The following is a 27424-nucleotide window of genomic DNA, read 5'->3' as shown; positions in this document are numbered from 1 at the left end:
CCCGAGCGGTGGAGGCGGCGGCGGCTGCGGAGGCCGTGGCACCGGCACCGGGAGCCGCAAGGGCGGTAGCGGCAGCGACGGCCGCACCAAAGAAGGGAGCGCCGAGCCCCGGCACCCAGCTGGCGGCGCCGCCTCCCCGGTGAGGCCCGGCCCGGCCTGGGGAGCCCGCGGGCGGGGCGGAGCCGGCACTGGGAGGGGGAGGCCCGGGCCGGGCCGGGCCAGGCGGGACCCCCCGGGGCGGGGGGCGGGGGCGGGGCCTGTAGGGGCGGGGCCTGGTCGGGGGCGGGGCCGCACAGGTTGGGGGGAGGAGCGGGGGTCTTGGGGCAGGTGTCCCCCCCCCCAACCTCGGCGCGTCCCGCGGGGTCTCCCGCCCCGAGGTGCACGGGCGGAGGGCGCATCGCGTGGACCCTGGCGCCCCGAGGGGTGTGCTGGCGCGGCGCCGCCACCACCCCTACGACCTCCGGGGGCGTCCAGGAGGGAACCCCCTTCCCCACGCTGCCAAAGTGCTCCGAAGTTGCGGTCCCGCCGGTTCCCCGCGGGCAGTGCCCACCCGGTGGGCACCCGCAGGTGGTTCCTCGGGGCCTGGGCAGGGACCCCCACCACAACGGCCAGTCCACGGATAGGCCCCCTGGGAGCCCCCAGGCCCTCGAGGGCAGCGCCTGCAGCCAGGCCTGGAGCCCCGGCCCCGCCCCGGTTGCCTGGGATCGGCCTCCCTACCATCTCCCTGGGGAGGGCGCCTCATTCCTGCCCTTCACTTTCCGCCGTTACCTTGAAGGTATTTATAGGTGGAGAAGACAGCCCCCACCCCCCATGGCCTCCCCAGGGTCCTCATTTCTGGACCAGGAGCTCCATCCTTCCCTTTTGCCCGCAGACTGGAGAGATCTTGGGAGGGTGGGATGGAGGAACCCAGGCTGGGTATGCATGAGGGGTAACGTTGGGGTGAAGCAAGAGGGTGAAGGCTGGGGTCACTTGCGGCTGAGCGTGAGGGTGAAAGGGTTAATGCTGGAGAACCCTAAGGTTGTGTGTGGACGGAGGGTTGGAGTGTGGGAAAAGTGAGGGGTAACTGATCCGGGCAACAGGAGTGAGAAAAGTGCAGGGGTAATGATGGGGAGACTTGAGACAGTGTATGGGATCAGAGTGTAGCAGTGCTGAGGCACACGCATAGAATATGCATGTGCATGGAAGTGAGTTCACAACTGGGAAAAGTGCAACCATGAATGAATGAAGGGAGGCATCTAAGAGAAGTAATAAGTTTAATGCTGCAGGAAAGCAAGGTGTCTAAGCGTGAATGCTGTAAAGTGGGGGAAACTGAGGCAGTGCAAAGAGAGGAGTTGTGGACGAAAGCCGAGGTGTGCTGGGATTAGAGACCATTGAGATCAATGTGTAGGGATAGGGCCTCAGCACTGGGACTTGCTCATCTGTGCTTGGGGGTAAACTGAGGCACCAAACCACAAGGGTGAGGACAGAGGCTTCGAGGAAGGAGAAACTGAGGCAGAATCCCTTTCCAGCCTCCCCTGAGCACCTGTCTCTCTGCCCCCACCAGACCTACAATGCCTCACTGAGCCGGGCCAGCAGCTGAGTGGAGCCAAGCAGAGAGCATCTATGGATGGGCCCCTGGCAGGCGGCCTGGCCGCCCCAGATCGTCCTCGAGGTCCTGAGAGACTGCCTGGCCCAGCGCCGAGAGAGGACATCGAAGGTGGGGCCGAGGTTGCTGAGGGGGAAGGTTGCATCTTCCGGTCTACCCATTACCTGCCTGTCACCAAGGAGGGCCCTCGAGACATTCTGGATGGCAGAGGTGGCATTTCTGGTAAGAGGGTGGGCCCTGTGGCCCTGATGGGAGCATCCAGCCAGTTCCCCAAGGCTCAGGGAGGGCCAAGTCACCCAGCCCATCAGGGGCTGAGTTGGGATCCTGAGTCTGCCTGGGTTCAGAGCCTTTGCCTTCTGCTTGGTTGCCCATTTTACAGTTGTGAAAACAAAGGTCTCGGGAACTAATGACCTGACTAAGGCCCACCCCAGTGGAGAGCAAGGAGCTGGGACTTGACTCAGGTCTGCCTGGCTTCCTTCTCTGCTCGTACTAATGGGGTCCAGATGCTCAGCTTAGCACCCCTGAGCTCCCCTCCCTGAACCCACTTGTTCTCCAGGTATGCCCCCATTCCCGTCAGTCTATTCCAGTTCTGTCTTGCTACAAGGTCTTGATGAGTCCCACTTCTGAGCCAGGGGCCCAAACAGCTTATGCCCCCTAGTGGCTGGGGAGAGACTGAGCAGTCAGGGATGACAGCCATCCCTTTATGCCTCTGTTTCCCATCAAAAGGGGATCTCGCACCATCCCCACCTAAAGAGTTGTCATTCCTTCATTAAATACTCAGCAACTACCATGTGCCAGGCTCCGTTCTAGCTGCTGGGGATACAGCTGTAAGCAAAAGCGACAAGAGTCCCTGCCCTCAGGGACCTGACATTCTAGTCGGGGAGACAGACAACAAGCAACTACACAAATAACATAAGGGCAGGTAGTGACAGGTGCTGTGAGGGTATTAAACAGAGTGCCAGGATCATGCCTAGGGGAACCTGGGAAAACCTCCCTGAAGGAGTGGAATTTGAAACAGCAGGTGCAGAGGCCCTATGGTAAGGAGGAGCCTGGTGTAGTCAAGGGCCAGGCAGGAGCCTGGTGTAGCTAAAGAGTGGTGGGTGCGGTGTAGGCTGATGTACCCCGTGTCTCCCTTTATCTCCTTGGTCTGCTCTAAAGGCCTTGGTTTCTAGGAATCTCCAAGCACCTCATCATGGGTCTCCTACATGCCAAGCCCTTTACGTGATCATCTCCTGTCATTCTCAAAAGAACTGTGTGGGGTAACCTCAGTTATTATTATCCATTGTTAGAGATGGGGAAACTCAGATCCTGAAGTGTCAAGTCAGTTTCCCAAGGGCCCACAGCCAGGCAGTAACCTGGCTTAACAGCCTTCATCCTTCACTACCACCCTATGTCAGGGCATCCTTGACCTGCCCCAGCTCACCTTAGTGAGGCTCATGAAGTCCAGTTACTTACAGAGCATGGCATGCTCACCTCCTCGGGGCTGGACACTGGTGCGCAGCCAGGGACCAAGCACACACACCACCTCCGCCCCTGCTGAACCCTACCATCTGGGGTCAGACAGACAGACCAGCCACCAGCTGTTAAGACGTAGTTGCACAGGTTGCAATGGGGGATGGCCAGGCTGGGGGACATCCCAGAGTCCTGGATGAGGAACCGTGAGTCAGGCAGGGGACAGGGGACATCCAGACAGGGGGCTCCACGCATGCAGTGGTGTGGAGGTGACTAGTGGTACCCAAAGATGTCATGTAGGAGCACGAGAGGGCAAGACCCCTGCTCAAAGAACCATACCCTCCCCCATACTCTTAGGAACCAAGGCCCAAAGAAAGGCAAGACTGTGTCCCAGGTCATGCAGCTGACCAGGGCAGGTCCAGGACTTTGACTCTGTGGGAGTCCTGGGGAACGGACTTTGGGACCTAGGACCCTCTTTGGGTCTGGCTCTGAGGAACTGGGCATTCTGCTCTACCTGGCAGAAGTCCTAGGTCTGAGGACTTCCCTGCTGGTCCAGTGATTAAGACTCCACGCTTCCACTGCAGAGGGTGTGGGTTCAATTCCTGGTCAGGGAACTAAGATTCCCATGTGCCACGTGGTGTGGCCAAAAAAGAAAAAGAAGAATGGCAGGTCTGGAGAGAGGGAGCAAGTAGGTAGGTGGGTAGATGTGTGCTCACTCCCCCTGGGGAGTCCACCAGGGTCCAGGGCATGTGCCTGGGGAGGAGGGGGGTTGTGGCTGCTGAGAGGGGACAGGTCTACTCCTAATGGTACCACTGAGCATCTAGGGCATGGGGCGAGGGCTTGACTTGGAGTAGGGCCATGGCCTGGAAGGTGGAGAAGGGTCTGGGCTTCAGACAGAGTGTCTGCCACACTGCCCTCTTAGCCCGTTCCACCCCGCCTTCCCTAGGCACCTGCCCTAGGAGTCTTGTGATGCCTATAAATAGGAACAGCCTCTGAGGCTGCCATTCCATGCTGAAGCCTGGGTCCTCCCTCATCCCCACCTAGTCCTGGGAGGCCCTTAAGAGCACCCCTGGAGGAGCTACTGCAAACTCCTCCACCTAGACATGGATGAGTCCACTGCCTCCTCTGTCCTCCATTATAGCTGTTGGCCTTGGCCTCACCTGCAGCCCCTCACCCAGTGCTTGGCTTCTCTGGTTGGCTTCCTGGGTGCACCTGAAGCTTGGGGGCTGGGATGGTCCATATGGATTTCTGAAGAGTCTGGTGCATGCCTGGCATTGGGACCAGGGAGCTAAAGGACGAACAATGCATCCTTTCTGCCCTCATGGGGTCCCAGAGTGTGGAGTGAGTGGGCCTGAGGTTCTCGGTCAAGCCTCCACCTTCTAACTTGGGGGGTGTCTGAGCCAACCCTAAACCCCAACCTGGGCAAACCACCCCCCTTCCTCCCCCCACCGCCGACTCTCTGGATTGAGCATTTACTCTGTGATCTCCCTTGGCGCCCGTCTCTGGCCCTTCCAGACTGGGGCCGTAGCTGTTGCCCTTATATCGAGGAGGAAACAGGCTTGGAGCGAAAAAGACATGCCCTTCAGTTTCCTGCATGGCCTTGAACTGGATCTGTCTGACTCTGATGTCTAGACTCCTGGCCACTTTGCCAAGCTGCCTGGCTTGGGCTTCAAGCTGCTCACGGACACCCTTCTCATTTTCAGTTGCTCACTTTCAGACCCTCTTGGGGACGGACCCCAGATGGCAGGAGCCAACGAGGGTGCCTCAGCACAGCCATCACTGGGGGCCGCATCCAGAGTGCCTTGTCTGACCCATAGGGACTTCTGAACCCCCTTCCAATGGTGGAAGCTGCGGATGAGCCCCCAGTTCCCCCAACAGTCTTGGATACGGCACCCTGCTTGGTCTGCTTCCTCCAAAGCACCTAAAAATAGGTGCTTCACTGGAGCCGCTCAAACAAAGAGGCCAGTACAGCCCCCTGGCTCACGGAATTCTTAGACAACAGCAATCGCAGAACCATCGAATCTGGGACACTCGGAATCTCAGGAGCTTGGGGTCCCAGAATCTCAGAATCAGGACATCTGGACCCTCGGACTTACGTGAACTGGCTGGCCTCTCCCACGAAGCTCACGTCTGGGACTCTTGTGTTCTCAAGAGACACATTTCTTGGGGTCTCACTCCCTTAGCTGGTCCAGGCCTTCATTCCCCAAACCTCAAACTCTCTCCAGCACTCCCCTGACCCTTGCATCCGGGCTCAACCCTGACCTGGCCCTGCTCCCCATCTGTCTACCACAGAGCTTCTCAAAGGAAGGAGATTCTACCCCCAGGGGACACTGTGGCCATGTCTGAAGACAATTTTGATTGTCATGACTGCAGGTTCAAGGATAGGGGTGGCTCCTGGCATCTGGTGGGTGGAGCCCAGGGGTGCTACTGAAGATCCCACAACGCACAGGATGCCCCCCACTCCAGAGAATGATTCAGCCCCTCAAGTGAGCAGCACCACGTTTGAGAAACTGTTCTAAATGATGCAGACTCCTGTATCCCCATCACACTCTCACCTCCTGGAGGCCACGTGCCAGTCATGCGCCTTCTCTCAGGCTCCACAGAAAGACCCTTGTGGCGGTGATCACAGCCTGCTGACCCTTCCCCTCCACCCTCATCAGCTCTGAATTCTTTGGCCCCTGACAGTCGGCTCTCAATCTCCTGGGCAAATTGGAAAGTAGAGGATTGGGAAAAGTATCAGTACTAACCCCAGCACTTAGCCCTCTTTCTGGACCATCGTCAAATTGAAGCTGATCCAGCAATTGCATCTGTTGGGCTCTGGATGGGGCACAAGATCTCCCAGTGTGTTAACCTTGGCCCCAGCAATTGGCCTGTGCCCCGACTGGCATGCTTGCCTGCATCAGGCGGGCGTGGCAGGCAGAGGAGGCACAGGCCAGGATTCCTGTGGTCACTCCAGGCATTGGCTCCACAGGCGGATAATGGAGAGTTGGCTCTATCTGTGTGAGGTTTCCTAGGAGGGACGTGATTCCAAGTCGTAGGCCTGAAAGGGGGTCTGGGAGGCAGGAGGCAGGGATGGGCCCTCTGCAGCTCAGGCTCAAGGGCTCCTTACTCTTCATCTGGCAGCTGTTGGTTGAGTACCTGCCCTGTGCCAGGCACTGAGATGCTGCAGTGAGCGAGGCCCCTGGGGTGGGAGTGGGTGGCTTATGTGCCAGTGGAGGACCCTGGCAATTTCAGAGAGTGCTAAGGAAAGAAAAGAAAAAAGGCAATGAGTGAGGAATCACAGAGGCTCAGTTTAGCAGGTGGCCAGGGAAGGGTTCTCCAGGCAGAGGGAATAGCCAGTGCAAAGGCCCCAAGGCCAAAAACAGTGAGGTGGGCTTGAAGCTTCATGAGCTGTCTGGGCAGAGTGAGAGAGGGGTGAGGAGAAGGCGGCGAAGCTGGAAAGACCCGCAAAGGTCTGACCTCGCAGGGCCTTGCAGGTGGTTAGTTGGGAATCTGGCTTTTATTGGAGATATGATGAGAAGCCAGGCAAGTTTTTACCAGGGTGTGACTTAAAAAAAAGAAAAAAAGATCACCCTGGCTGCTAGGTGGGGGACAAAGAGAGGAAGACTGAAGGCAGCAAGCCCTGATGGTCCCCTAGGAAAGCCAAGAGGACCCCTCCAGAGAAACCCTTTCGGGGCTCAGGAGTACAGAGGCCAGAGGCCTCTCAGGGGAGAGGGATGGGGAGCTAGCTGGGCCCTTCCAAGGTGCCCGGTTGGGCTCCCAGAGCTGGGGTGCTGTGAAGGGCCCCAGCCAGGGGGACCCCAGCCCCTCAGGGTCTCCCCTCTCTGTTGCAGATGGGCAGCCCCACCCTGGCCTCAGCGAAGCCCTTCCCCGTGCCACCTCCGCCACCCATCGGATCAGCAGCTGGTGAGTTGCCACGCTGGCCCTGACCTCAGGGAGGGCAGGGGGGTGAGCAGGACATACCTAAGCCCAAGAGAAGCCCCTAGGAGTGAGACGGGGTCAGGAGGGAATCAGGATGCTAGGCAGGAGGAGGTGGCTCCTCTCAGGCAAGCCCCTGGGCGCTCGCAGGGGGTGGTGGGAGGACTGGGATGAACACAGACAGTCAACTCTCATTATCCCTGCCGGGAGCAGGGCCAGAAGGCCAAGAGCCTGGAGGTTGGACCCTCGGAGTCCTGTCTCTGCCAGGTGACCCTTAGAATAAGGTTCGGCTTCTCTGAGTCTCAGTTTCCTCATCTGTAAATGGAGTCCTTGTAGCGCATCTCACAACCTCACCTCGAAGACCAGAGGGATGTAGCGTCGGAGCAGGAATCAACAGCAGTGCTGATGGCAGCAACCTTTTATTAAATGGCTTGAAAGTGAAACTGTTAGTCGTTCAGTCATGTCCGACTCTTTGCAACCCCATGGACTGCAGCCCGTCCGGCTCCTCTGTCCATGGGATTCTCCAGGCAAGAATACTGGAGTGGGTAGCCATTCCTTTCTCCAGGGGATCTTCCTGACCCAGGGATTGAATCTAGGTCTCCTGCACTGCAGGCAGATTCTTTACCATCTGAGCCACCAGTGAAGCCCCCTATTAAATGGATGGGCAGGCGCTAATGTGTAACAACATCCATATTGGGATTAATAATAGCTCTGTTATTTAGCACTTTCTGTATACTGTGCTCTCAGTGTGGGACTTTACCCCACTGAATCTTTGCCATAGCCCTGTGGGGAGTGGGCCCGTTAACATGGAGGTAACCCCATGATTTCTGCTCAGCCTCGCAGTAGAGCCCATCTCCACATCTGTTCCATGGGTGTGAGTCATAGCCGTTTATGGAGGCCAGATCTTGAAAATGAGAGAAATCGATCAGGAACAGTCATAATAAGAACCCACACTGGTTGTGGGCCTACTGGGAGCTAGGCTTCAGGCCAAGTGAAGCGTTTCCCAGCACTGAGTTGTGTCACATTCACCCTGCACTTCACGGGGTCAAGGTTCCCATTTGAAAGCTTGTGGTTGCCATCATTTAAATAAGCACCTGCAGCGTGTTAAGTGTTCTTTGATTACGGTGTGAGAAAACTCCCTCAGTCACTGCATACAGGCACGGAAGCTCTTGGTTCTCGGGACTTGTCCCCATTTTTAGGGCTGGAAAACTGAGGCTCAGTGAGGTTGCCGCGCCTCCCCTTGCCCCTCAAAGGAGGTCAGGGTCACTGGAGCCACAGGCTGCCCAGGGCCTGACTCTGCCCTCCTCCCAAGACGGGAGACGCAGGGAGGAAAGTGCATTCTCTTGAGTGGTTCCTGCTGCCGAGTTTTACCAAATTTGCTGGAAAGAGGAAACTCAATGCACAAATAACTCCAATTTGGGGAGGACCAAGACAAAAAAAGCAGCCTGCAGCGTAACTGAAATGGGAAAGTCATCTAGGACCCTCCCAGGGGACAGATGAGAGTTGACTGTGCCACCAGACTTGGAGACATTCCTTGTGATCCCCGCTGTGGTCTCTGCACACTCCGCCCCTGCCCCCACCCCCCACAGTGCAGCAGGGCTGGGTTCCATACACAGGCATGAGCCCTGGGAGCTGAATCTCATATTTGACCCAGCTGCTCTGGAAGGGTCCACACATACTCCCCCGACCTCCCAGCTGACACCCACACACTCCCCGCCTCAGTCCCCGTGGGCTGAGTTCTCTGGAACCTGTCTCAGACCGCCTGGGAACCACCCCCCACCCCCTCACTGTCCCTTGCCCAAGGAAAAGAAACCGAGGCCTGTGGCTAACCTGTCCCCATTGGCCCTTCCTTGCAGCTGCTGGGATGGAGGCAGCCTGGACTTCCAACCGGGCTCCCCCTCACCCCATCCCCTGGGCCACTACCCAGGCCCCCTGGATGGCCGGGGGCCTTGGGAGCGCCCCCTGATTCAGGAGGCTGGGGAGGACCTCGCATCTGAGCAGAGGTTTGAGGACTCCGTCATCATGAGAACCGTGAAGCCCCATGCTGAGCTGGAGGGCTCCAGAAGGTTCTTGTACCACCACCAAGGGGAATCAAAGGTATTTGAGAAGGTCCCCCGGGGCCGCCCCAGGTTCGACTGGCTGCAAGACGCAGATGAGGCGGTCCCGCTCCAGGATGCGGGGCTGGACATGGACTTGCCTCCCCAGCCATCACCCCTTACCTCCTTCAGGACAGTGCTCATGCCCGTAGATGATACCATGAAGACGTTGGATGGGCCGGTGGTGGGCACCAGAGAGCACCTGGCAGGCCTGGAGGGCCTGACCCAGCCGTCCGAGTGGAGCCTGCCCCGGTCCGCCTCAGAGGTGGCCACGCAGACCTGGACGGTGAACTCAGAGGCATCTGTGGAGCGGCTGCAGCCATTGCTGTCCTCCATCCGGACGAGGCCCTACTTGTGTGAGCTCCTGGAGGAGGTGGCCGAGGGGGCAGACAGCCCCGACGAGGACGAAGACGAGGAGCCAGCTGTGTTCCCATGCATCGAGTGCAGCATCTACTTCAAGCAAAAGGAGCACCTCCTGGAGCACATGAGCCAGCACCGCCGAGCCCCGGGCCAGGAGCCACCGGCTGAGCTGGCCCCGCTGGCCTGTGGCGAGTGTGGCTGGGCCTTTGCTGACCCTGGTGCCCTCGAGCGGCACCGCCAGCTGCACCAGGCCTCCCGGGAAAAGATCATTGAGGAGATTCAGAAGCTAAAGCAGGTCCCAGGTGACGCGGGCCGGGAGGCACGGCTGCAGTGCCCCAGATGCGTCTTTGGCACCAATTCCTCCAAGGCCTTCGTGCAGCATGCCAAGCTGCACGCACAGGAGCCACGGGGCCCAGCGGCCCAGGAGCCCTTCGGGGGCAGCAGCGGGGCGGGTAGCCCAGGCCCCGACGCCACCTCCCTTGCCTACCAGCCCTATGAGGACCCCTCGGGCCTCAGTGCCTGTGTTTTCTGTGGCTTCCCCGCGCCCAGTGAGAGCCTGCTCAGGGAGCATGTGAGGCTGGTGCACGCCCATCCCCACTGGGAGGAGGAGGATGGTGAGGCTTTTGAGGAGGAGGGCCCTGCCAGCCGGCCGGGCACCAGCCAGGACGCCTACACCCGATTCTCTGAGGCCGCCGACTACTTTGGCAAAGCTGAGCCGCTCTTGGCCCCCACGTGGCAGGAGAATCCGGCTGGATACGACCCCAGCCTGGCCTTTGGCCCAGGCTGCCAGCAGCTGGGCACGAGGGATTTCCCACTGTCAAAGCCACTCCCACAATGCTCGAGCCAGAGGCCCCTGGGAAGGCCAGCCTTCCCCTCGCCACTAGCATCCGCCGCCTACTCCTTACAGGCAAGCAGAAGCAAGAGTGTTGTCCAACCTCAGGGGCTCCCAGGCCACCTGGAGGACCAGAGGCACCCATGGAGTGAAGAGGAAGATGAGGAGGAGGAGGAGGAGGAGGAGGAAGAATTACTGCTGGCCTCAGAAATGGAGTTTCCCCCTGAAAACAGGGTCTTTGCGCCGCCAGCCAGCCCCGGCCTCATCCCACAGTCAGCCCTGGAGCTGAAGCGGACATTCCGAGAAGCCCTGCAGACGGCGGTGGCCTCGCGGGCACAGCAGCAGCAGCTCTGTGGGATGGTGCCTGTAGTGCTGGTGGCGAAACTCGGGCCGCGAGTCATGGCTGCGGCGGCCAGGGCCCCCCCAAGGCTGCAGCCTGAGGAGCTGGGGCTGGGGGGCGCCCACCCCCTGGACTTCCTGCTCCTGGACACGCCACTGGGCGGCCCTCTGGGGCTGGACCCATTCCTGGATGGGGACCCAGGGGTGACACTGAAGCCTGAGGAACGGAAATGCCCCTATTGCCCTGACCGCTTCCACAATGGCATCGGCTTGGCCAACCACGTGCGGGGCCACCTGAACCGCGTGGGTGTCAGCTACAATGTGCGGCATTTCATCTCTGCTGAGGAGGTAAAGGCCATCGAGCGCAGGTTCTCCTTCCAAAAGAAGAAGAAAAAAGGTAGGGTGGCTCCACTCCAGCACCCACCCCCATCCGAGGCCAAGGCCGGGGAGATGCACAGCTGGGTGGCTGAGTCCTGAACCAACAAACCCTCAATCTAAAGCCTCCCTGTAGTGCCCAGCATGGTGAAGGCAGGGAGCTGGGGCCAAGGTCACCACATCAGAGGAGATATGGGGACATCCCAACTGTCTGGCCCTTCCAGTAGCTAGAGTGTAGCCCCAGGCAGAAAATATCACTGAATCCTTCATTCGACAAATCTTTACTGAGTGAGGTCACCACAATGAACAGAACAGGAGTCCCTGCCCTTCTGGAGTGCACAGTGCCAGAGGCATGGTGGGACCCTGGCTGACTTCAGAACCCCTGGGGCTGCCTGTGAGGTATGCTGATTTCCAGGCACCAAGGTTCTGATTCCAGAGGTCTGTCTCCACATGAGTGCCCTGAGGAGTTCTGATACTGGCGGACATGGAGCCTACATGGGGAGGGGCTGGTATGGTGTTTGAGAGGGTGTGTGTGTATGCACACTGTGGGGAACGGGCAGGGGACCGACTGCCACAAAACTAGGCAGTTACAATGTTAAGGGACCTGGGCTGTGATGGGGGCAGCTCAGGGAGGGGTTTAGGGAAGCCCAGAGAAGATCCCCAACTCTGGGGGATCTGAGCAGATTCCCAGAGGAAGGCATGCCACCCACTGATCCATTGCTTCATTCAGCCAAGGTTTCATTGATAACACTGGGGTGATACAGACATGAGCTCTAGAGGAAAGAAGGGTATTAATCAAACACTTGTCCAAATGACTGCAAATCGATCCTGGAGAAGTATTTCTGGGGGTGAGGTCCCTGATGCTTTGAGTTGTGTGAAGGGAGACAATAGAAGGCCAGGAAGAGAAAGCTTCTTTAAGTGAGCAGATGCAGGCAGGAGCGTGTACAACAAAGGGCAGGGAGGCATCCAGGGTGAGGACCAGCACGGGGTGTGTGATCCACTGGGGCAGTGGCCCTGGGAACTGGAGAGCGGAGGATGTAGAGTAACACACACACACACCCCGCCCCCTACTCAGGCAGTCTATGTCCTCTCTCTCTCCACAGTGGCTAACTTTGACCCGGGCACCTTCAGCCTGATGCGCTGTGACTTCTGCGGGGCCGGCTTTGACACTCGGGCCGGCCTGTCCAGCCACGCCCGGGCCCACCTGCGTGACTTTGGCATCACCAACTGGGAGCTCACTGTCTCACCCATCAACATCCTGCAAGAGCTGCTGGCCACCTCGGCTGCTGAGCGGCCCCCCAGCCCGCTGTGTCGTGAAGCTGGGGTGCCGCCTAGTGGCTTCCTGACCTCCCGCCGGCCCCGTTTACCTCTTACAGTGCCCTTCCCACCCACCTGGGCTGAGGACCCTGGGCCAGCCTACGGAGATGGTAAGGGGAAAGGGGGCAGGCAGGCTGGAGCCCTGACCCTTCCCAGGGGCCTGGAGGGATGGAGGAGTGGGAGGTGGGCCGCCACTCTGCTTTCCTGCAAGTGTTTTCAAGTCACTTTACCAAGTAGGTTGACTACTGTCCCACCACTTAGGGGTCCTATTTTACTCAGTGGCTGGGCCAGGGCTCTGTCTAGGTCCAGTTCCTCCCTGCCCTGCCTGACAGTGGTTTTAACAGAGGCTTACTGATCTCTTTACTAGGAGCCAGATACTCTTCTAAGCCTTTTACAAATATGAACTCATTTATATCCTCATAACAACCCTTTAAAGGCAGGTGTTATTATCCCCATTTTATCAATTAGGAAACTGAGGCTCAGAGATCTTCATTAATATGCCCAGGTCATACAGCTGAAAGCATGTGGAGCTGGGGTTTGAAAGCCCAGAAAGCATAAGCTTCAGAATCCTTGATCTTAATGATGTCTTTTACCTGGAGCAGCACTGTCTGGTGGAACTTCCTGAGGCAATGGAAATGTTCTCTAGAGACTCATACTGTCCTACAGGGTCACCACCACTGGCCACATATGGCTGTTGAGTCAAAGGCAGTTAGTACAAGGTTAGTGGTAATCCAAGTGGACATTGTAGATCTAGAGTTTACATTCTAGATTTTCAGTGGTGCCTACAGTGTCCATCTGGGCTTCCCAGATGGCTCAATGGTAAAGAATCCGCCTGCCAATGCAGGAGCCACAGGGATGCAGGTTCGATCCTTAGGTCAGGAAGATCCCCTGGAGGAGAAAACGACGACCATTCTAGTATTCTTGCTGGGATGATCCTGTGGAGAGAGGAGCCTGGTGGGCTATAATCCACGGGGTGACAAAGAGTCGGACACGACTGAGCAACCGAGCACACATGTATGCACTGTGTCCAGCAGCACTGATAACCCCTCCCTTAAGTGAGTGCTTGCTGTGTCCCAAGGTTTCACCTCACCTACACCTCAAAACAGTTCCATGCAGCTAAGGGTTTCTGTGTTCCTGTATTTTGGATAAGGAAACCGTGGGTCATCGGCTTTGCCACAGCCACCAAGCAGCACAGCTAGACTTCTGAGCACCACGTTAGGTGCTACCGTCAGAGGCTTGGGAGATCCAGAAGTAATATTTTGGTGAAGGAGCCTGGGGCAGGACTCCATGGAGGAAGTGGAAATATGAAGGACTCAGCCCGACAAAGCCTGACTTTGTGGGAGTCTTTACTGAACCTCACAGGAGAAAAACTCAGCAGTGAGGAGAACGTAGGCTCTGAGGAATGGAGAAGGTACCTGGACAGGGGAATTGTCCAGGGGCTGCTTGGGGCTAAGGGTTCCTTCTGTTTCTCCTATCTGGAGTTTTCAGGGTCCTGGGCTTCCCAGGTGGTGCTAGTGGTAAAGCACCCATCTGCCAATGCAGGAGATATAAACGATGTGGGTTCAATCTCTTGGTCAAGAAGATCCCCCGGAGAAGGGCAGGGCAACCCACTCCAGAATTCTTGCCTGGAGAATCCTGTGGACAGAGGAGCCTGGCGGGCTACAGTCCATAGGGTCTCAAAGAGTCAGACACGACTGTAGTGACTTAGCGCACACGCGCACGCGCGCGCACACACACACACGCACACACGCATACCCCTAGATCTGTACTCTGCCTTTGCTGGATCCATCCACAAGACCGAAGGACATTTGAGGGTCTGCAAAGGGAAGAGTGTGGCTGTTGAAGCCCTCTCCCCTCCTTGGACAAGGAAGAGATTTGAGGCACAGAGAGAGGATAGTGGTTGGTTGAGGTCACACTTCAGGGAGAGGCGGAGTGGGGCCGTGACCTCAGGCTTCTTGCCTCTGTGAAGGCTATCCCCTAGGCAATCAGCTCAGATAACCTGGCTAGGTTTCCTGGTGTCTCAGTGGTGGCTGGGAGGTGCGGTTGCTCTGAAGGTGGCTAGTCGTGGGTGGGAGAGGGGAAGGAGGTGAAGGAGGGGACAGGAAGCAGTTTATAGGCTCCAACCTTGGCCCCTTCTTTCTCTGAGTCCTGGATGTCAGGCTTACACCCTTTACTTGGCACCCGGTTCAGGCACCCAGGGGATGACAACACGCAACCAGCAGCCAGGTTCTGTTTCTACCAGAAGACCAATGTCCAGCCCCCAGTTAGTGCTGAGGAAGTTGACCATGTCACTGGGACAAAGGAGTCAGCCTGCTACCGCACTGGCCCTGTCCTTGGGGGGTTAGGGGTATGATCAGTCTTTCAGTGAACATGTTGTGGGTGAGGGTGTTAAGGAGTGGTTGAGAAGATCCTAGAAGCCTTGAGAAACGATGTCCAACAGAAGGGCCAGGTCCGGGCACCAACCACGAGAAGCGGCCATTCTTAGAAGGATCTCCCATGCCTCCCAAAGTGGGCGGTGGGGAGCGGACTCCAAGTTGGGGGCGGGGCAGTGGTCAGATGCTAGTCCCACCCAGCTGTCAAGTAACAGCTGGGGGCAATCCGTTTAGTTTGGGGGAGGGAGAAGCAGGTTGCGCTTGAAACGTGCAGTGCCGGCCTTGTGTGGAGTTCAGTAGGATTGCCAGAGAGCGCCGTCAGGGGACAGCTGGATGCCAGCATGATGTTGGGGGATCCTCCTGGTTGGGAATCAGGTGTCTTCCAGGATTCCTGACCCGGAGGGGAGACTTCCAAGGAAGGGAATGAAACAGTGTCCCCAGGCAGGTCCTAGGTTCGCCCGTCGGGCTCTAGGAGCCTGGATGCTGTTAAGGCGAATGCGTGTGGCCGGAGGATTCCCATCGTAGTCTTAGAGATGTCCAGGGTACGGGGAGAATGTCTCGGGCCGTTGAGACCCGGCTAGAGCAGCAGTTGGCAGCCACCAGTAGCACTGCGTGCGTGAGTGCGCGAGCTCTCCTCTGGTCGGGCGGGGACAAGGCGGGCGGGGGGGCCGGGGGGGGGCGGGGTGTGTGTGTGGGGGGGGGGGGGGGGGTGCGTTCGCGGTGCTCGGCGCTCGGCTGGCTGCCCTGGGCGCACCCCGAGGGGTGGGGCGGAGCGGAGCAGGCTCTGCGGCGGCGGCACTCGGCGTTCGGCTGCTCTCGCCTGGGGCGGCCGCCCCGCGTGCGCCGGAGCCAAGATGGCCGCCTCCACCGCCCAGTGCCGAGTGACAAAAGCGGAGAGCAAGGCGGCGGCGGGGCCGCGCGCGGGGGGCGCCCGTGAGCGCGCGCCCGCGGGGGCGCCCCCGCCGGGCCCCCCGAGCCCGGGCCCCGCGGCTCTTCCCTCGCCGCCGCCGCCGCCCCCACCCCCGCCGCCGCCGCCGCCGTCGCGGGACGGGCCCAAGGCCGAGCCGGAGCCGGGGCTCGGGCCCGCGCCCGCGCCGGGTAAGAGCCCGCGCCGGGGAGGGTGCGGGGAGGGCAGAATTGGCGTCCCGCCCGGCCCCTGCTGCAGCCGCCGCCCCAGACACCCGCCGTCCAGTCTCCGGGACTTCCCCTCCCCCCAAGCGCTCCAGTCGCGGGGACCCTGGGCCTCCTGTCGCGGCTCGCAGGGTCCCGAGCTTCAGGAACACTCTCCGCCGCCACTTTGCTGAACCCTCACCCCATCTGACAGATAGCCGCTAAGCTCCTTGGAGCCCGTGGTTTGCTTCTCACCGCAGCCTCTGTTCCTCCGGCGCGGAAACCGACTCCAAGTCACTTCAGCCTTGACACGGTCGCTGCCCCGACTGACAGATGAGCCCACTCCACCCGGAGACTTTGACAAAGTCCTCGGCGTCCCAGGCGCCCACCCCCGCCGAACCCCAACTTCCTTTCTCTTTGCCTCTGTAGGACTCAGACTGAGCCCGGGACCTACCTGTCCGTCCCTCCCCACCTCCCGCTGCTCATAACACGGAGCACCTCCAGGGCCCCATCTGACACACCATTCCTTCATTCTGACCTCTCTCCATGCTCTGAACGCTAAAACTCGGACTCAACAGGCCTCTCAGGCTCCTTTCTCCAAAAAAATAGACCATGAAAACTCACTTTTGATTCTGTGTCCTCATACATCTTACCCAGAGAAGCTTTCCAGCCTGATGGATGCCTCAGAAACTTCTGAGAAAGTTCAGTGATTCCCATTCTCACTGTCCCGTCAGGTCCCCGGCTGTTCCAGGCTCACAGTTCTTACTTTTACCCTTTCCTTGGGCTTAGCTTGAGATTAGAAGACCAACCTAGGGCCCCCAGTTGTCTTGCCTGGTGGAGATTCCCCACAAGTCTTTGGGAGCCTCCCTTCCAGTCCTGTGCTGCCTGCCTCTGCACTGCCTCTGTGGCCTCTGACCTTGGCCTTTTCTTTCCGAATTCCCTTTCTGACTGCCACCTACCCGTACCCCCATGACTGACAGATGCTCCGCTCCGCAGAGAGGAGCCCAGAGACATCTCTCTGCCTGGAGAGATATTTTCTCTGAGATTAGCACTGCGTCCGGTGACCTGTCTGTGCTGTGGTAGGTGGAAGCTGTTCCTAGTCTGTGCTGTCAGTTGGCGGCCTCGACATCCCTGCATCGTATCGGAGCTCGGGGTTATGGATGGAGCCTCAGCTTTCATGGGGTGAGCTGCGTCCCAGAGTGAGAGCAGGCACCAAGGATGAGGAAGAAGGCTCCCACTACTGCCAGCCCTACGCCCCTGGCCCTCCGTCCTCACAGGGGTAGACAACCCACACCTTACCTGGGCTGAGCCTGTCTTCCCAACCTCACAGGCCTGGGTTCTGAGGAAAACGCAATGGTGGCCATGGACTTGGGCTCCCCCCCGCTTCCCAAGAAGAGCCTGCCTGTCCCTGGGCCCCTGGAGCAGGTGGCCAATCGGCTGAGCAGCAAAATGGCTGCAGAGGTTCCTCATGGCAGCAAGCAAGAGCTGCCGGACCTCAAGGGTGAGTGGCGCAGGTGACAAGGGTGCTGACCAGGCTGGTCATGCTCTCAGGGAGCTCTTGGGCTGGAGGGTTAATGGTGGGGAGGCCCTCGGTTAGCCACAGCTTTCTCTCTGGCATCTCATGGTACCAAGGAGACCCCCGGCTGTCTTCTCTCTTGAGTTTTTGCTGCCACAGGCATGCTTGGCCTCGAGCCCTGGTCAGGGGAGGGGCATCCAGAGAGGCAGTGGGCACTGTCATCAGGAGCGCACCCCCAGATCCAGTTCATGCGCTGACTGTAATTGTCGGTAGCTATCTGATCTTCTCCATGAAACTGCCTTGTCCTTCCGTTGATTCTCAGGTTGTTACTCAGGAATGGCAGGCACTGTGCTGGACCCTTGGGATGTGAGAGACGCAAAAGAGACCTGGCCTTTGTCTTTGGGGGTCACTGCCGTTGGGGGACAGCAAGGCAGAGAAGTAGAGATGAGGGCTCTGCAGAAAAGCGTGCAGACAGGGCCCCACGGAGACCATGGCTGAGGCCACCAGCCTAGCATCTGGGGCACGAGTTAAGCTACTCTTTAAAGTGTGTGCCTAGCAGGTCAGCGTCTGTGTGAAAACTTGCTGCCAGGACACCCTGGTACATTAGAAATGTGAACAGCATGTCACCGCGTGGACCACCAAGGGCTCTGCCTCCTGCTGTGTGCCTTTGGGCACAACTTTTCCTCCCCCTCTCTCTGAGACTCAGTTTCCTATATTTGAAAACTGAACAGGCCAAGTCCTGCCTCATTAGGGTCATTTTAAGTGTGGGAGGGGCTGACAGAAGCCAGGAGCCTGCGTGAGCGGGACCCCAGGGGGAGGAACAGCGGGAGAGCAGAGCCTGTGCAGCCTCACAGACAGCTCTCCCGGCCTCGGTCTCACCCTCCAGCCCAGAGCCTGACCACCTGCGAGGTCTGCGGTGCCTGCTTTGAGACACGCAAGGGCCTGTCCAGCCATGCGCGCTCCCACCTGCGGCAGCTGGGGGTGGCCGAGTCGGAAAGCAGCGGTGCCCCCATTGACCTCCTCTACGAGCTTGTGAAGCAGAAGGGCCTGCCTGACACACCCCTCGGGCTGCCCCCAAGCCTGACGAAGAAGTCCAACTCGCCGAAGGAGATAGTCGCTGGAGCCCCACGACCTGGTCTGCTCGCCCTGGCCAAGCCCCTCGATGCCCCTGCTGTCAACAAGGCCATCAAGTCGCCTCCCGGCTTCTCAGCTAAGGGCCTGGCCCACCCGCCCAACTCCCCACTCCTCAAGAAGGCATCGCTGGCCCTGGCGGGCTCCCCTACCCATAAGAATCCTGAGGACAAGAGCCCCCAGCTGTCTCTGAGCCCCCGGCCAGCCTCTCCAAAGGCCCAGTGGCCCCAGTCTGAAGACGAGGGGCCCCTGAACCTCAGTGAGTGCGGGTCCTGGGAGCCAAGGGAAGGGTGGGGCCTCAGGCTGGGCCTCGGGGCTCGGGGTGGATGCAGTGGGGACTGTAGCGCCTGCGTATCCTGGGTCGGCTGGGTCAGAGCGTGTTAATTAAGGTGCTGTGTCTCCGTTTGGGCATATTACCTGTCTCCCATTTCACTTCGCCATTCTTCCCCCTGGAAGTCTGGCGGTGGCTACTAAGCCTGCCAGGGTCATCCTTGCCCCTTAGGGCTGCTTTTGACCTTCTCTGGGCCTGAGGGTTGGGGCAGTGAAGGTAGCCAGGGTTCCCATGGGGCACCTGGGGTCCTGCAGGTAAACAGGTGGTCCACTAGCCAGGTGGGCCCATGCTTGGCCCTGTCTTCACATCCTCTTGTTCCTGGTGTCCTTTGCAGAGGTACCTCCGTGCCCAGGGCTGGAACTATACCTCTTGGGCTGCCTGTGGGCATGGCAAAGAAGGGCTTGGGAAGCAACTCCCAGGCATGGTGAGCAGACTTAACAAAGGCCATCTCAGGAATTCAGACCTCCCCGCACATTTGTGGGCCTCAGGGTCTGAGAGTGAGCCTAGGGTCTGGCCCCCTGACCAACAGGGCACCCCAGTTGCACCTCATGTTCCAATGAAGCTGCTTCCACGGTCTGTGCTTCCAGGAGCAAGGGTCTGAGCAGGTGTGCCCTTGGTTGTGTGATGCCTGGCAGCCAGTGTGCCCCTGCTTTGTCACCTCCAGCCCATCCTGCACAGCTTCCCTGGCTGAAGGGGGCCTGGAAGCCTCAGATTGTGCCATTAGAACTGGGCCACTGCCTCTCTACCCCGCTGTCTCCGTAGCCTTAAGCTCTCTACACTCACCTTGACGCCAAAGGCCTAGGCAAGGAACATGACTTTCTGCTGCCCCAAACCTCATAAATCCACAGCAGTGAGTCTTGGACTCCCACCAGCCTGGGCCGCCGAGACTCACACCAGGCCTTCCCGCCTCAGTCCCGGAGGGCCGGCCGAGGTGGCGGCCGTGAACCGCCCCCCTGTGTTTTGTCTCCGCAGCTTTAGATAGTGACGGGGGCAGAGAGCTGGACTGCCAGCTGTGCGGTGCCTGGTTTGAGACCCGCAGGGGCCTGTCCAGCCACGCCCGCGCCCACCTGCGCCACCTGGGCGTCAGCGACCCGGATGCCAAGGGATCCCCCATAGACGTGCTCCACGGGCTCATCCGGAGGGCCGGCGTCCAGATCCGCCTCCCACTCGGGCGGGGCGCCCTGGCCCTGCTGGGGCGGCCTCCTCCCGCTTCTGCGGCCCTCTCCTTGCTCCCCCCCCCACCGCCGGCCAAGAGGGCCAAGCTGAAGGCCAAGGGTACGGCCAGCCCCTGGGGGAAGCAGGACCTCCCGGCCGCCGCAGCCGCTGGCATTTTCTGGGCCTCTGATGTGGAGCCGTCTCCTCTCAACCTCTGTAGGTTCTCGCTTCAGCCGCCCCGGTCCTCCCTGCGGGCCCTGGAGCCCCTCCCAGGGTGGGGAGTCACAGCCCTGTCCCTCCTCCTTCCCTGCTGAGGCCGGGAGTGGACAGGGGCCCTTAGCAGTGGCCCAGTTCTGCCCAGAGATCTTGCTGGCCGTTGGCTGCTAGGCCTTCTCTCTCGGCCTTTGACCTTCCCTCAGAATGAAGGCCAAGGGTGGGGTGCTGCCTCTTGGTATAGAAGGTGCCCATGGTTGCCCCTGGTCTGGATGGCAGGGCTACCACTTCCTGCCCCCATCCCGGTTGGGACCCTCAGGGCTGTGGCGTCTTGGTTCTGTCCTTTTTCCACCAGGACGCAAGGCCCGCAGGCTCTCTCTAGAGCCTCCCTGCGCTCCTGCCGGGGGTCTGCCCCCACCCCAGCCCGCTCCTCAGCTCCCTCCCTTGCACTTACCCTCCCTCACCACCCCGGCCCCTGGACATGCTGCTGTCCACGCCCAGCCGACCAGGAGACCCGCAGGTGATGATGCTCACAGTGCCGGTGAAGCTGACCGCCCCTCTCTCCCGCTGCAGCCTCGGGCCCGGAGCCGGCACGCGACATCCGCTGTGAGTTCTGCGGAGAGTTCTTCGAGAACCGCAAGGGCCTGTCGAGCCATGCCCGCTCGCACCTGCGTCAGATGGGCGTAACCGAGTGGTACGTCAACGGTTCACCCATCGACACGCTGCGGGAGATCCTCAAGAGACGGACCCAGTCCCGGCCTGGCGGACCCCCCAACCCATCAGGGCCTAGCCCCAAAGCTCTGGCCAAGGTGGTGAGCAGCGGAGGTCCTGGCAGCTCACTGGAAGCCCGCAGTCCCGCGGACCTTCACCTCTCACCCCTGGCCAAGAAGTTGCCACCGCCACCAGGCAGCCCCCTGGGCCACTCACCAACTGTCTCTCCTCCTCCCACGGCCCGGAAGATGTTCCCAGGCCTCTCCTCACCCTCCCTGCCCAAGAAGCTGAAGCCTGAACAAATGAGGGTTGAGATCAAGCGGGAGATGCTGCCGGGGGCCCTTCATGGGGAACCGCACCCATCCGAGGGTCCCTGGGTGGCACCTCGGGAAGACATGACCCCCTTGAACCTGTGTAAGTGTGACCCTGGGGCAGGACAGGGAGAACAGGTAGAGGGGTCTTCCCCTCACTTCCCTCAGGGGTACCCGGAACACCCAGGGTTGAAATGGAAAAGGAAGTAGTACACAGGTCCAGAGGACAAGGGGCTAACTGAGAGTTCCGGCTATGCAGACCCCCAACTGAGTGAGCTGCTGCTTGATGATTCTACATTCCTGTGAAGGAGGCAGAATTGTGTCATTAGGCAGGGGTAAAGAGATTCTCTCTGCCATCTTTGATTGGTAGTGGCTACCATCCAGATTTCTAGGGGGAAAAAAAACACGCTTGTAGGGATCAATCAGTGATGTCTGCCATGGGCAGGAGTGTAAGTGCTGGAAATGAGTGTCTCTCTGATATTCCCGGTCACTAAGCACTTGGCATTTGGAGTTCAGGTTAAGGTCTCAGCTGCTCCAGAGTCTTACCAGTACGTGACTTTGGACAGTTTCCTCTTTTGGAAGATGGAGATGCTCATGCTCCCAACTCTACAGTTTTCCGAAGTGGTGTAAAGCACTTAGCTTTAATGCTGAAACAAAGCTCCATGTATGCAGCAGTTGTAACATCCCTATTACAGCAAGCAAGAGTGCTCCCCTCTCGAACTCTCACTGTGTTCATTCTGCTCCAGTTGGTTGAGCTGCTGTGTGCCGAGCAGGTAAGGAGGGCCCAGGCCTCTGCCTTAGTGCTCACATGCATTCCACGACTGCTGTAAACCACATGTTTTGAATTGCTCCGCTTTAGACCCCAGGAACACAAGAGAGGTGGTTTCCATCTCCCATTTTGCAGAGGAGGAAACTGAGACTCCCAGCTTCACATAGGGAGTCATAGCCAAGCTTGCAGCTGAGTCCAGGAGCCAGGGAGCACTTGCCCCTCAATCCATCACAGTGTCAGGGAGTCATCGTGAAGCCAGCTAGAATATGAGGTGATAGAAGCAGCAGAAGGGCTGGATCATGTACTCAAGGGCCTCTGGAGGCAGATGAGGGAGTGGGTCCATTCAGGTCTGGGACTGCATGGATGGGCAGCGGGGCACTTAACACTGACCTTGAGCTTGGAGGCTTCCTGCCAACAGCCGCCGCCTCCCTCTCCTCCCCCTACCCCGACCCACTGCAGCATCCCGGGCAGAGCCGGTGCGTGACATCCGCTGTGAGTTCTGCGGCGAGTTCTTCGAGAACCGAAAGGGCCTGTCAAGCCACGCACGCTCACACCTGCGGCAGATGGGCGTGACCGAGTGGTCTGTCAACGGCTCACCCATCGACACGCTGCGGGAGATCCTCAAGAAGAAATCCAAGCCATGCCTCATAAAGAAGGAGCCGCCGGCTGGAGACCTGGCCCCTGCCTTGACCGAGGACGGGCCTCCCACAGTGGCCCCTGGGCCCATGCAGGCCCCCTTGCCCCTGGCGCCAATGGCTGGCCGGCCAGGCAAACCCGGAGCTGGGCCAGCCCAGATTCCCCGTGAGCTCACCCTGGCACCCATCACTGGCACCAAGCATTCAGCCACCGGCTACCTGGGCTCTGTGGCAGCCAAGCGGCCCCTGCAGGAGGACCGCCTCCTCCCAGCAGAGGTCAAGGCCAAGACCTACATCCAGACTGAACTGCCCTTCAAGGCAAAGACCCTCCATGAGAAGACCTCCCACTCCTGTAAGCAGTGGGCGGCAGGGTCCAGGGAGGGCATCTGCCAGGGCCTGTCGGGCTGGGCAGTGCCATGTCGCTCAGCCCCAGTGGGGGTCAAGGCGCCTGTGGGAGGCGGGACTGACTCCCGACCTGGGCAGTGCCTTCTGGGTACCCCTGCTCCCTCGGGGCTGGGGCTCAGCAGCACCCCCTCTGCCTGCAGCCACTGAGGCCTGCTGTGAGCTGTGTGGCCTTTACTTCGAAAACCGCAAGGCTCTGGCCAGTCACGCCCGGGCGCACCTGCGGCAGTTCGGCGTGACCGAGTGGTGCGTGAACGGCTCACCCATCGAGACACTGAGTGAGTGGATCAAGCACCGGCCCCAGAAGGCGGGCGCCTACCGGAGCTACATCCAGAGCGGCCGTCCCTTCACCAAGAAGTTTCGCAGTGCCGGCCACGGCCGCGATGGCGACAAGCGGCCGCCCCTGGGGCTGGCCCCTGGGGGCCTGGCTGTGGTGGGCCGCGGTGCTGGGGGTGAACCAGGGCCCGAGGCTGGCCGGGCAGCCGACAGTGGTGAGCGGCCTCTGGCGGCCAGCCCGCCAGGCACCGTGAAGGCCGAGGAGCACCAGCGTCAGAACATCAACAGTGAGTGCTGGTGGAGGAGGGTCACGAGCTGCCCCCGGGTCCTCTGCCATGCATCTCCCCTCAGGTCACTTTCCCAGCCACCCTCCTGTTGAGTCATCCACCGTCTGTCCCACCTGTCCCGCGGTCCAGGAGGTTTCCATTCACCAGCAATCCTGACTTAAAATTCCCGCAGCATCTGCCCCTCACTCGCTAAAGGCGGGAACCTCTTCGGGGGCCTTGCCATCCGGCTCATCTCCCGTCCCACTCCCCGCTTTTCCCCACCTCAGAATTTGAGCGCCGACAAGCCCGCCCTCCAGATGCCTCTGCGGCCCGGGGCAGTGAGGAGGCCAATGACCTGCACCAGAAGCTGGAGGAGGTGCGGCAACCTCCACCCCGGGTCAGGCCAGTCCCCGCCCTGGTGCCCCGGCCCCCCCAGACATCACTGGTCAAGTTCGTGGGCAACATCTACACCCTCAAGTGCAGGTATGCAGCCCTCCCCTGGGGGAGGGAGGAGACCGCCCGCCCAGGGCTTGGCCTCCAGAGCCTCTGGGCCAGACTGGGGTGTGGCTGGGCCCAGGGTGGGGGCTCCTCACAGACAGCGATGCCCCACAGCCTCAGGCCCTTGAGCTTTATAACCTGCAAGACCTGGGTTCAGTTGCCGGCTCTGACCACAGTTTAGTGACCTTGAGCGAGAGTTTCTTGCTCCATACCTCAATATTCCCACCTATAAAATGGGATTGATAACAGATCCACCAAATAGATTTGTTGTCAGGATTAAAAGTTGTGTAGTTACAAAACACTCAAACTGTACCTGTCACATAGTAAGCAGTTGGCAAGTGTTTGCTGGATTAAGGAGGAAAAAAATAGGTCTTAGTTCATTGTTAGTAAAGTCCACGCATCCATCAGTGTCCAGGAAACTGAGAGTCTGGGATGCAGTGTGCCTGCCTCAGGCCACACAGGCCAAGTCAGAAGTAGGATTCAAACCCAGGGCTCAGGACCATGAGCTTGGGTTCTGTATTTGAGGCTGAGAGAGTGAGGAGTGGGTGAATTGGGAGCGTGAGTCAGGTGGGTTGGAGTTGGTGTCCAACCCCCCTTTCCCTGGCTCCCGTCCTTCTCTCCTGGGGCCTGGCAGGGTTGCATTTGCTTCCCTGGGGTCCCTCTCCGCCTCAGAGCACATGTTTCAGTCACCTGGCAGAGGTGTTTAGGAAGCTCAGTGACTCATACCCAGCACCTGAGCTGGCAGACTGCCCTGAGCATAGGGGGGGTCTCTCCAGGGGGCCCTAGCACGACCCCATGATGGATAGAGGTAGCTGTACGTAGGAGGACACCTAACTTCTGGGTCCCCCTTTCCTCACATCCTGGGCCTGCTCTGTTCACAGTGAGGAGCAGCAGGTGTGCCTGATGCTCAGGGTGCGGCCAGGGCTATGGTTCTGCCTCTCCTTACTGCAATGGCCACTTTTTCCTCTCTCTGTTCCCCATGCCCCCCCAGGTTCTGTGAGGTGGAATTCCAGGGGCCCCTCTCCATCCAGGAGGAGTGGGTGCGGCACTTACAGCGGCACATCCTAGAGATGAATTTCTCCAAAGCGGACCCCCCGCCGGAGGAGCCTCAGGCCCCACAGGCACAGACAGCGGCAGCAGAGGCACCCTAACACAAAAGCATTCCAGACCCCCTCTCACGCCATCTTTCTCTCCTTCTTCTCCTCTCTTTCCTCCCTCTTTCTTTTCTGTTTCCAAAGGAGCAAGCCAAAACCTCAAACCGGTACCTTTCACGGGCCGGGCACACTACAGCCGGGGCACCGGAAGCCAGCTAGCCACCCTTCCCCTAGCCCAAGGACTCTGGGGCCACACACAGGGCATCTTCCTCCAGCCCACACCCACCTGCCCATTTGGTTCAGCAGCGGCAGCGGCCAGGTGTCTGGCGGCAGCCAGTCGGTTCACAAGGGAGGAAGACCAGCGTTCTCCCGTGTCCAGCAGTCAGGCGGGCTCTTTTTGCCATCTGTGGCCACTTGCAAAGACCCCAAGGACCCCTGTCCTGGTTCCTTCTTGCCCTTGCCCCTGTGAATATCCTCTCACACACGCACGCACGCACTCACGGACCTCGTGAGACCCGGGAATCGGCCCCAGCCCTCCAGTTCCCGAGTTGAACGACTACCACATCACGCCACGGTGCTTGCTCAGGAGAAGGCATACTCCCTCTGTGGCCCTCTGCCAGGGCCTGGGAGCCCCCTGCCTGAGCCCACAATGCCACGGAAATCCTTGTTGGCCGCCTCCCCCTCATCCCTTGCAAGAGGGGCCTTCCCAGCCAGGAAGAGCTCAGAGCTGACAGCTGCCTCCTGCCGTGTCAAGGCCCTCCCAGAGTCTCGGGGGCTCTGGGGCCTGGGAGGGGGTGGGGGTGGGACTCTCCTTCCCCACCCTCACCCCCCCCCCCCTTTCACTGTTGCTTTCTATGTATAGCTCCCTAGACCTTTCACTTTTTTAAAAACGCGTTTTGTGTAGAGAATAAGGAACGTCGATCTTTTTATTTTGCAATCCTGGGCCAGCTAGAAACCGGGAGCCGATTGCCCTTTTAACTTTTTTCAGTGGCCACATTTTGGTTATCGATGTACCTAGAAGTATGTAAATTAGATTAAATTTCTCTTCTGGAAACACCCCGGGGCAGGCAGCCAGCGTTGTGTTTTTCTGTCGAGTGGACAAGCTGGCATTGTCTGTCTGGCAGCCAGGGCTGGGATCAAGCACCTCCGCCAAAAGCCCCTGGAAGCCCTGGGTTTTCCTGTTGGCTGCCAAGCCCACCAGACCTGTCTGGGGATGAGCCCAAGTTCCCAGCTGTTGGCCCTCCATGGCATGGCTGGTGGTTGGGGGAGGGGGCGGCGGGTGGGTCTCTGGCCAGCTGGTGCGGCAGCTCCTGTGAGCCAAGGAGAGGAACCAGAGCCCTGGGCAGCTGGTCTGGGAAGGGAGCCAGGATTGAGCCATGATTGAGGCCTAAAGGGCTCTCCGAGGGCAGGAGCTGTCCATTGAGGGTGTGGGGACCTTCACTGGTGGGGAGGGTGAAGTGCACAGCCGCTGGGACTGCCCTGCCTTCAAGACATGTGACCTGTGTGGGGAGATACACACACTTCCTGAACCCAACTAACACAAGGGGGAAAAAGAGCTGCTGGCTCCTTTTCGTTGTTATTTATTTTCTCATTCTGCAAATGTTTATTGAACGTTTCTGAGATTTTAAGAGATTTTGTTGGCTGCTCCTTCTTGTTTATTGCATGTGGTTTTTTAGCTCATTATTTTCACTTAAAACAGCCAGGGGCTGCAAAGTGGGAATGACCTCCTGGGGCAGAGGCCTCTCCTACCCCAACCCCATTATCCTGGGCCCCCAACCATGCCCCTGACTGGGAACGGGGGACTCACAAGCTGTGACAGTATGTACCCCCTCTCCCCAAGGGTGGTCTTGGCCTGCACACTTGGCTTTTCTGCTCCTATGAGATCAGGATACATATCTTGCCTGCCGGAGGAGGCCCTCTACTACTCATGTCTAGTGTGAGACTTGGAATGCTGGTAGAGCCTCTCTTGGAATGAGACCTGACCCAAAGGCACCACCTCTTTCGGCTTTTCATAAATTTTTTTTAAACTAATACATTAGTTTTAAAAAGTGATGTAAGCTGGATGTAAAAAAGTTCAAACTATACAAGAACTTAGAAAGTAGGAGGTCCTGCGCCACCCACAGTGATGCCATGATAAGGGCCAGTCCTCGAAAGGGTTGAATGCTGTTCTTGCCACAGAGGGATCTTTCCCTAAAACTTGTGATCACACCCCTTCTCATAAGCAGTTCTACTACTTGTCTCAGAGGCAGAGCATTAGATAATAGTGAAGTCAACATATGAGGGTAAAACATAGCTGTGGTACACGCCATGAAGGAAGCTATGGGATCCAGGAGAGGTGTCCTGGGGCTATGCCTTAGTTT

General features: G+C 59.1%; 1 protein-coding gene across 7 annotated transcripts; it reads left to right on the top strand.

Annotated features, from left to right (window-relative positions):
* On the top strand, positions 1 to 26711 carry WIZ (WIZ zinc finger). 7 transcript variants are annotated; one of them, XM_027548045.1, is made up of 13 exons: positions 1 to 139; positions 1544 to 1807; positions 6871 to 6943; positions 8812 to 10979; positions 12061 to 12384; positions 17087 to 17257; positions 18159 to 18662; positions 19707 to 20105; positions 20676 to 21227; positions 22353 to 22880; positions 23074 to 23493; positions 23760 to 23955; positions 24962 to 26711. In XM_027548045.1, the coding sequence occupies exons 2-13, from the start codon at positions 1603 to 1605 to the stop codon at positions 25119 to 25121; spliced, it is 5700 nt and encodes a 1899-aa protein (XP_027403846.1). In that variant the 5' UTR covers positions 1 to 139; positions 1544 to 1602; the 3' UTR covers positions 25122 to 26711. The 7 variants fall into 7 exon arrangements, with proteins under 7 accessions (XP_027403846.1, XP_027403848.1, XP_027403849.1 ...); XM_027548046.1 differs by lacking the exon at positions 1 to 139 and adding an exon at positions 656 to 775; XM_027548047.1 differs by lacking the exon at positions 17087 to 17257.
* Positions 26712 to 27424: the final 713 nt, after the last annotated feature.

Source organism: Bos indicus x Bos taurus, chromosome 7, assembly GCF_003369695.1.
Source record: "Bos indicus x Bos taurus breed Angus x Brahman F1 hybrid chromosome 7, Bos_hybrid_MaternalHap_v2.0, whole genome shotgun sequence".
NCBI classification, from domain to species: Eukaryota; Metazoa; Chordata; class Mammalia; order Artiodactyla; family Bovidae; genus Bos; species Bos indicus x Bos taurus.
The sequence above is the reverse complement of the archived record's forward strand: the minus strand, read 5'-3'. Positions and strand labels throughout refer to the sequence as shown.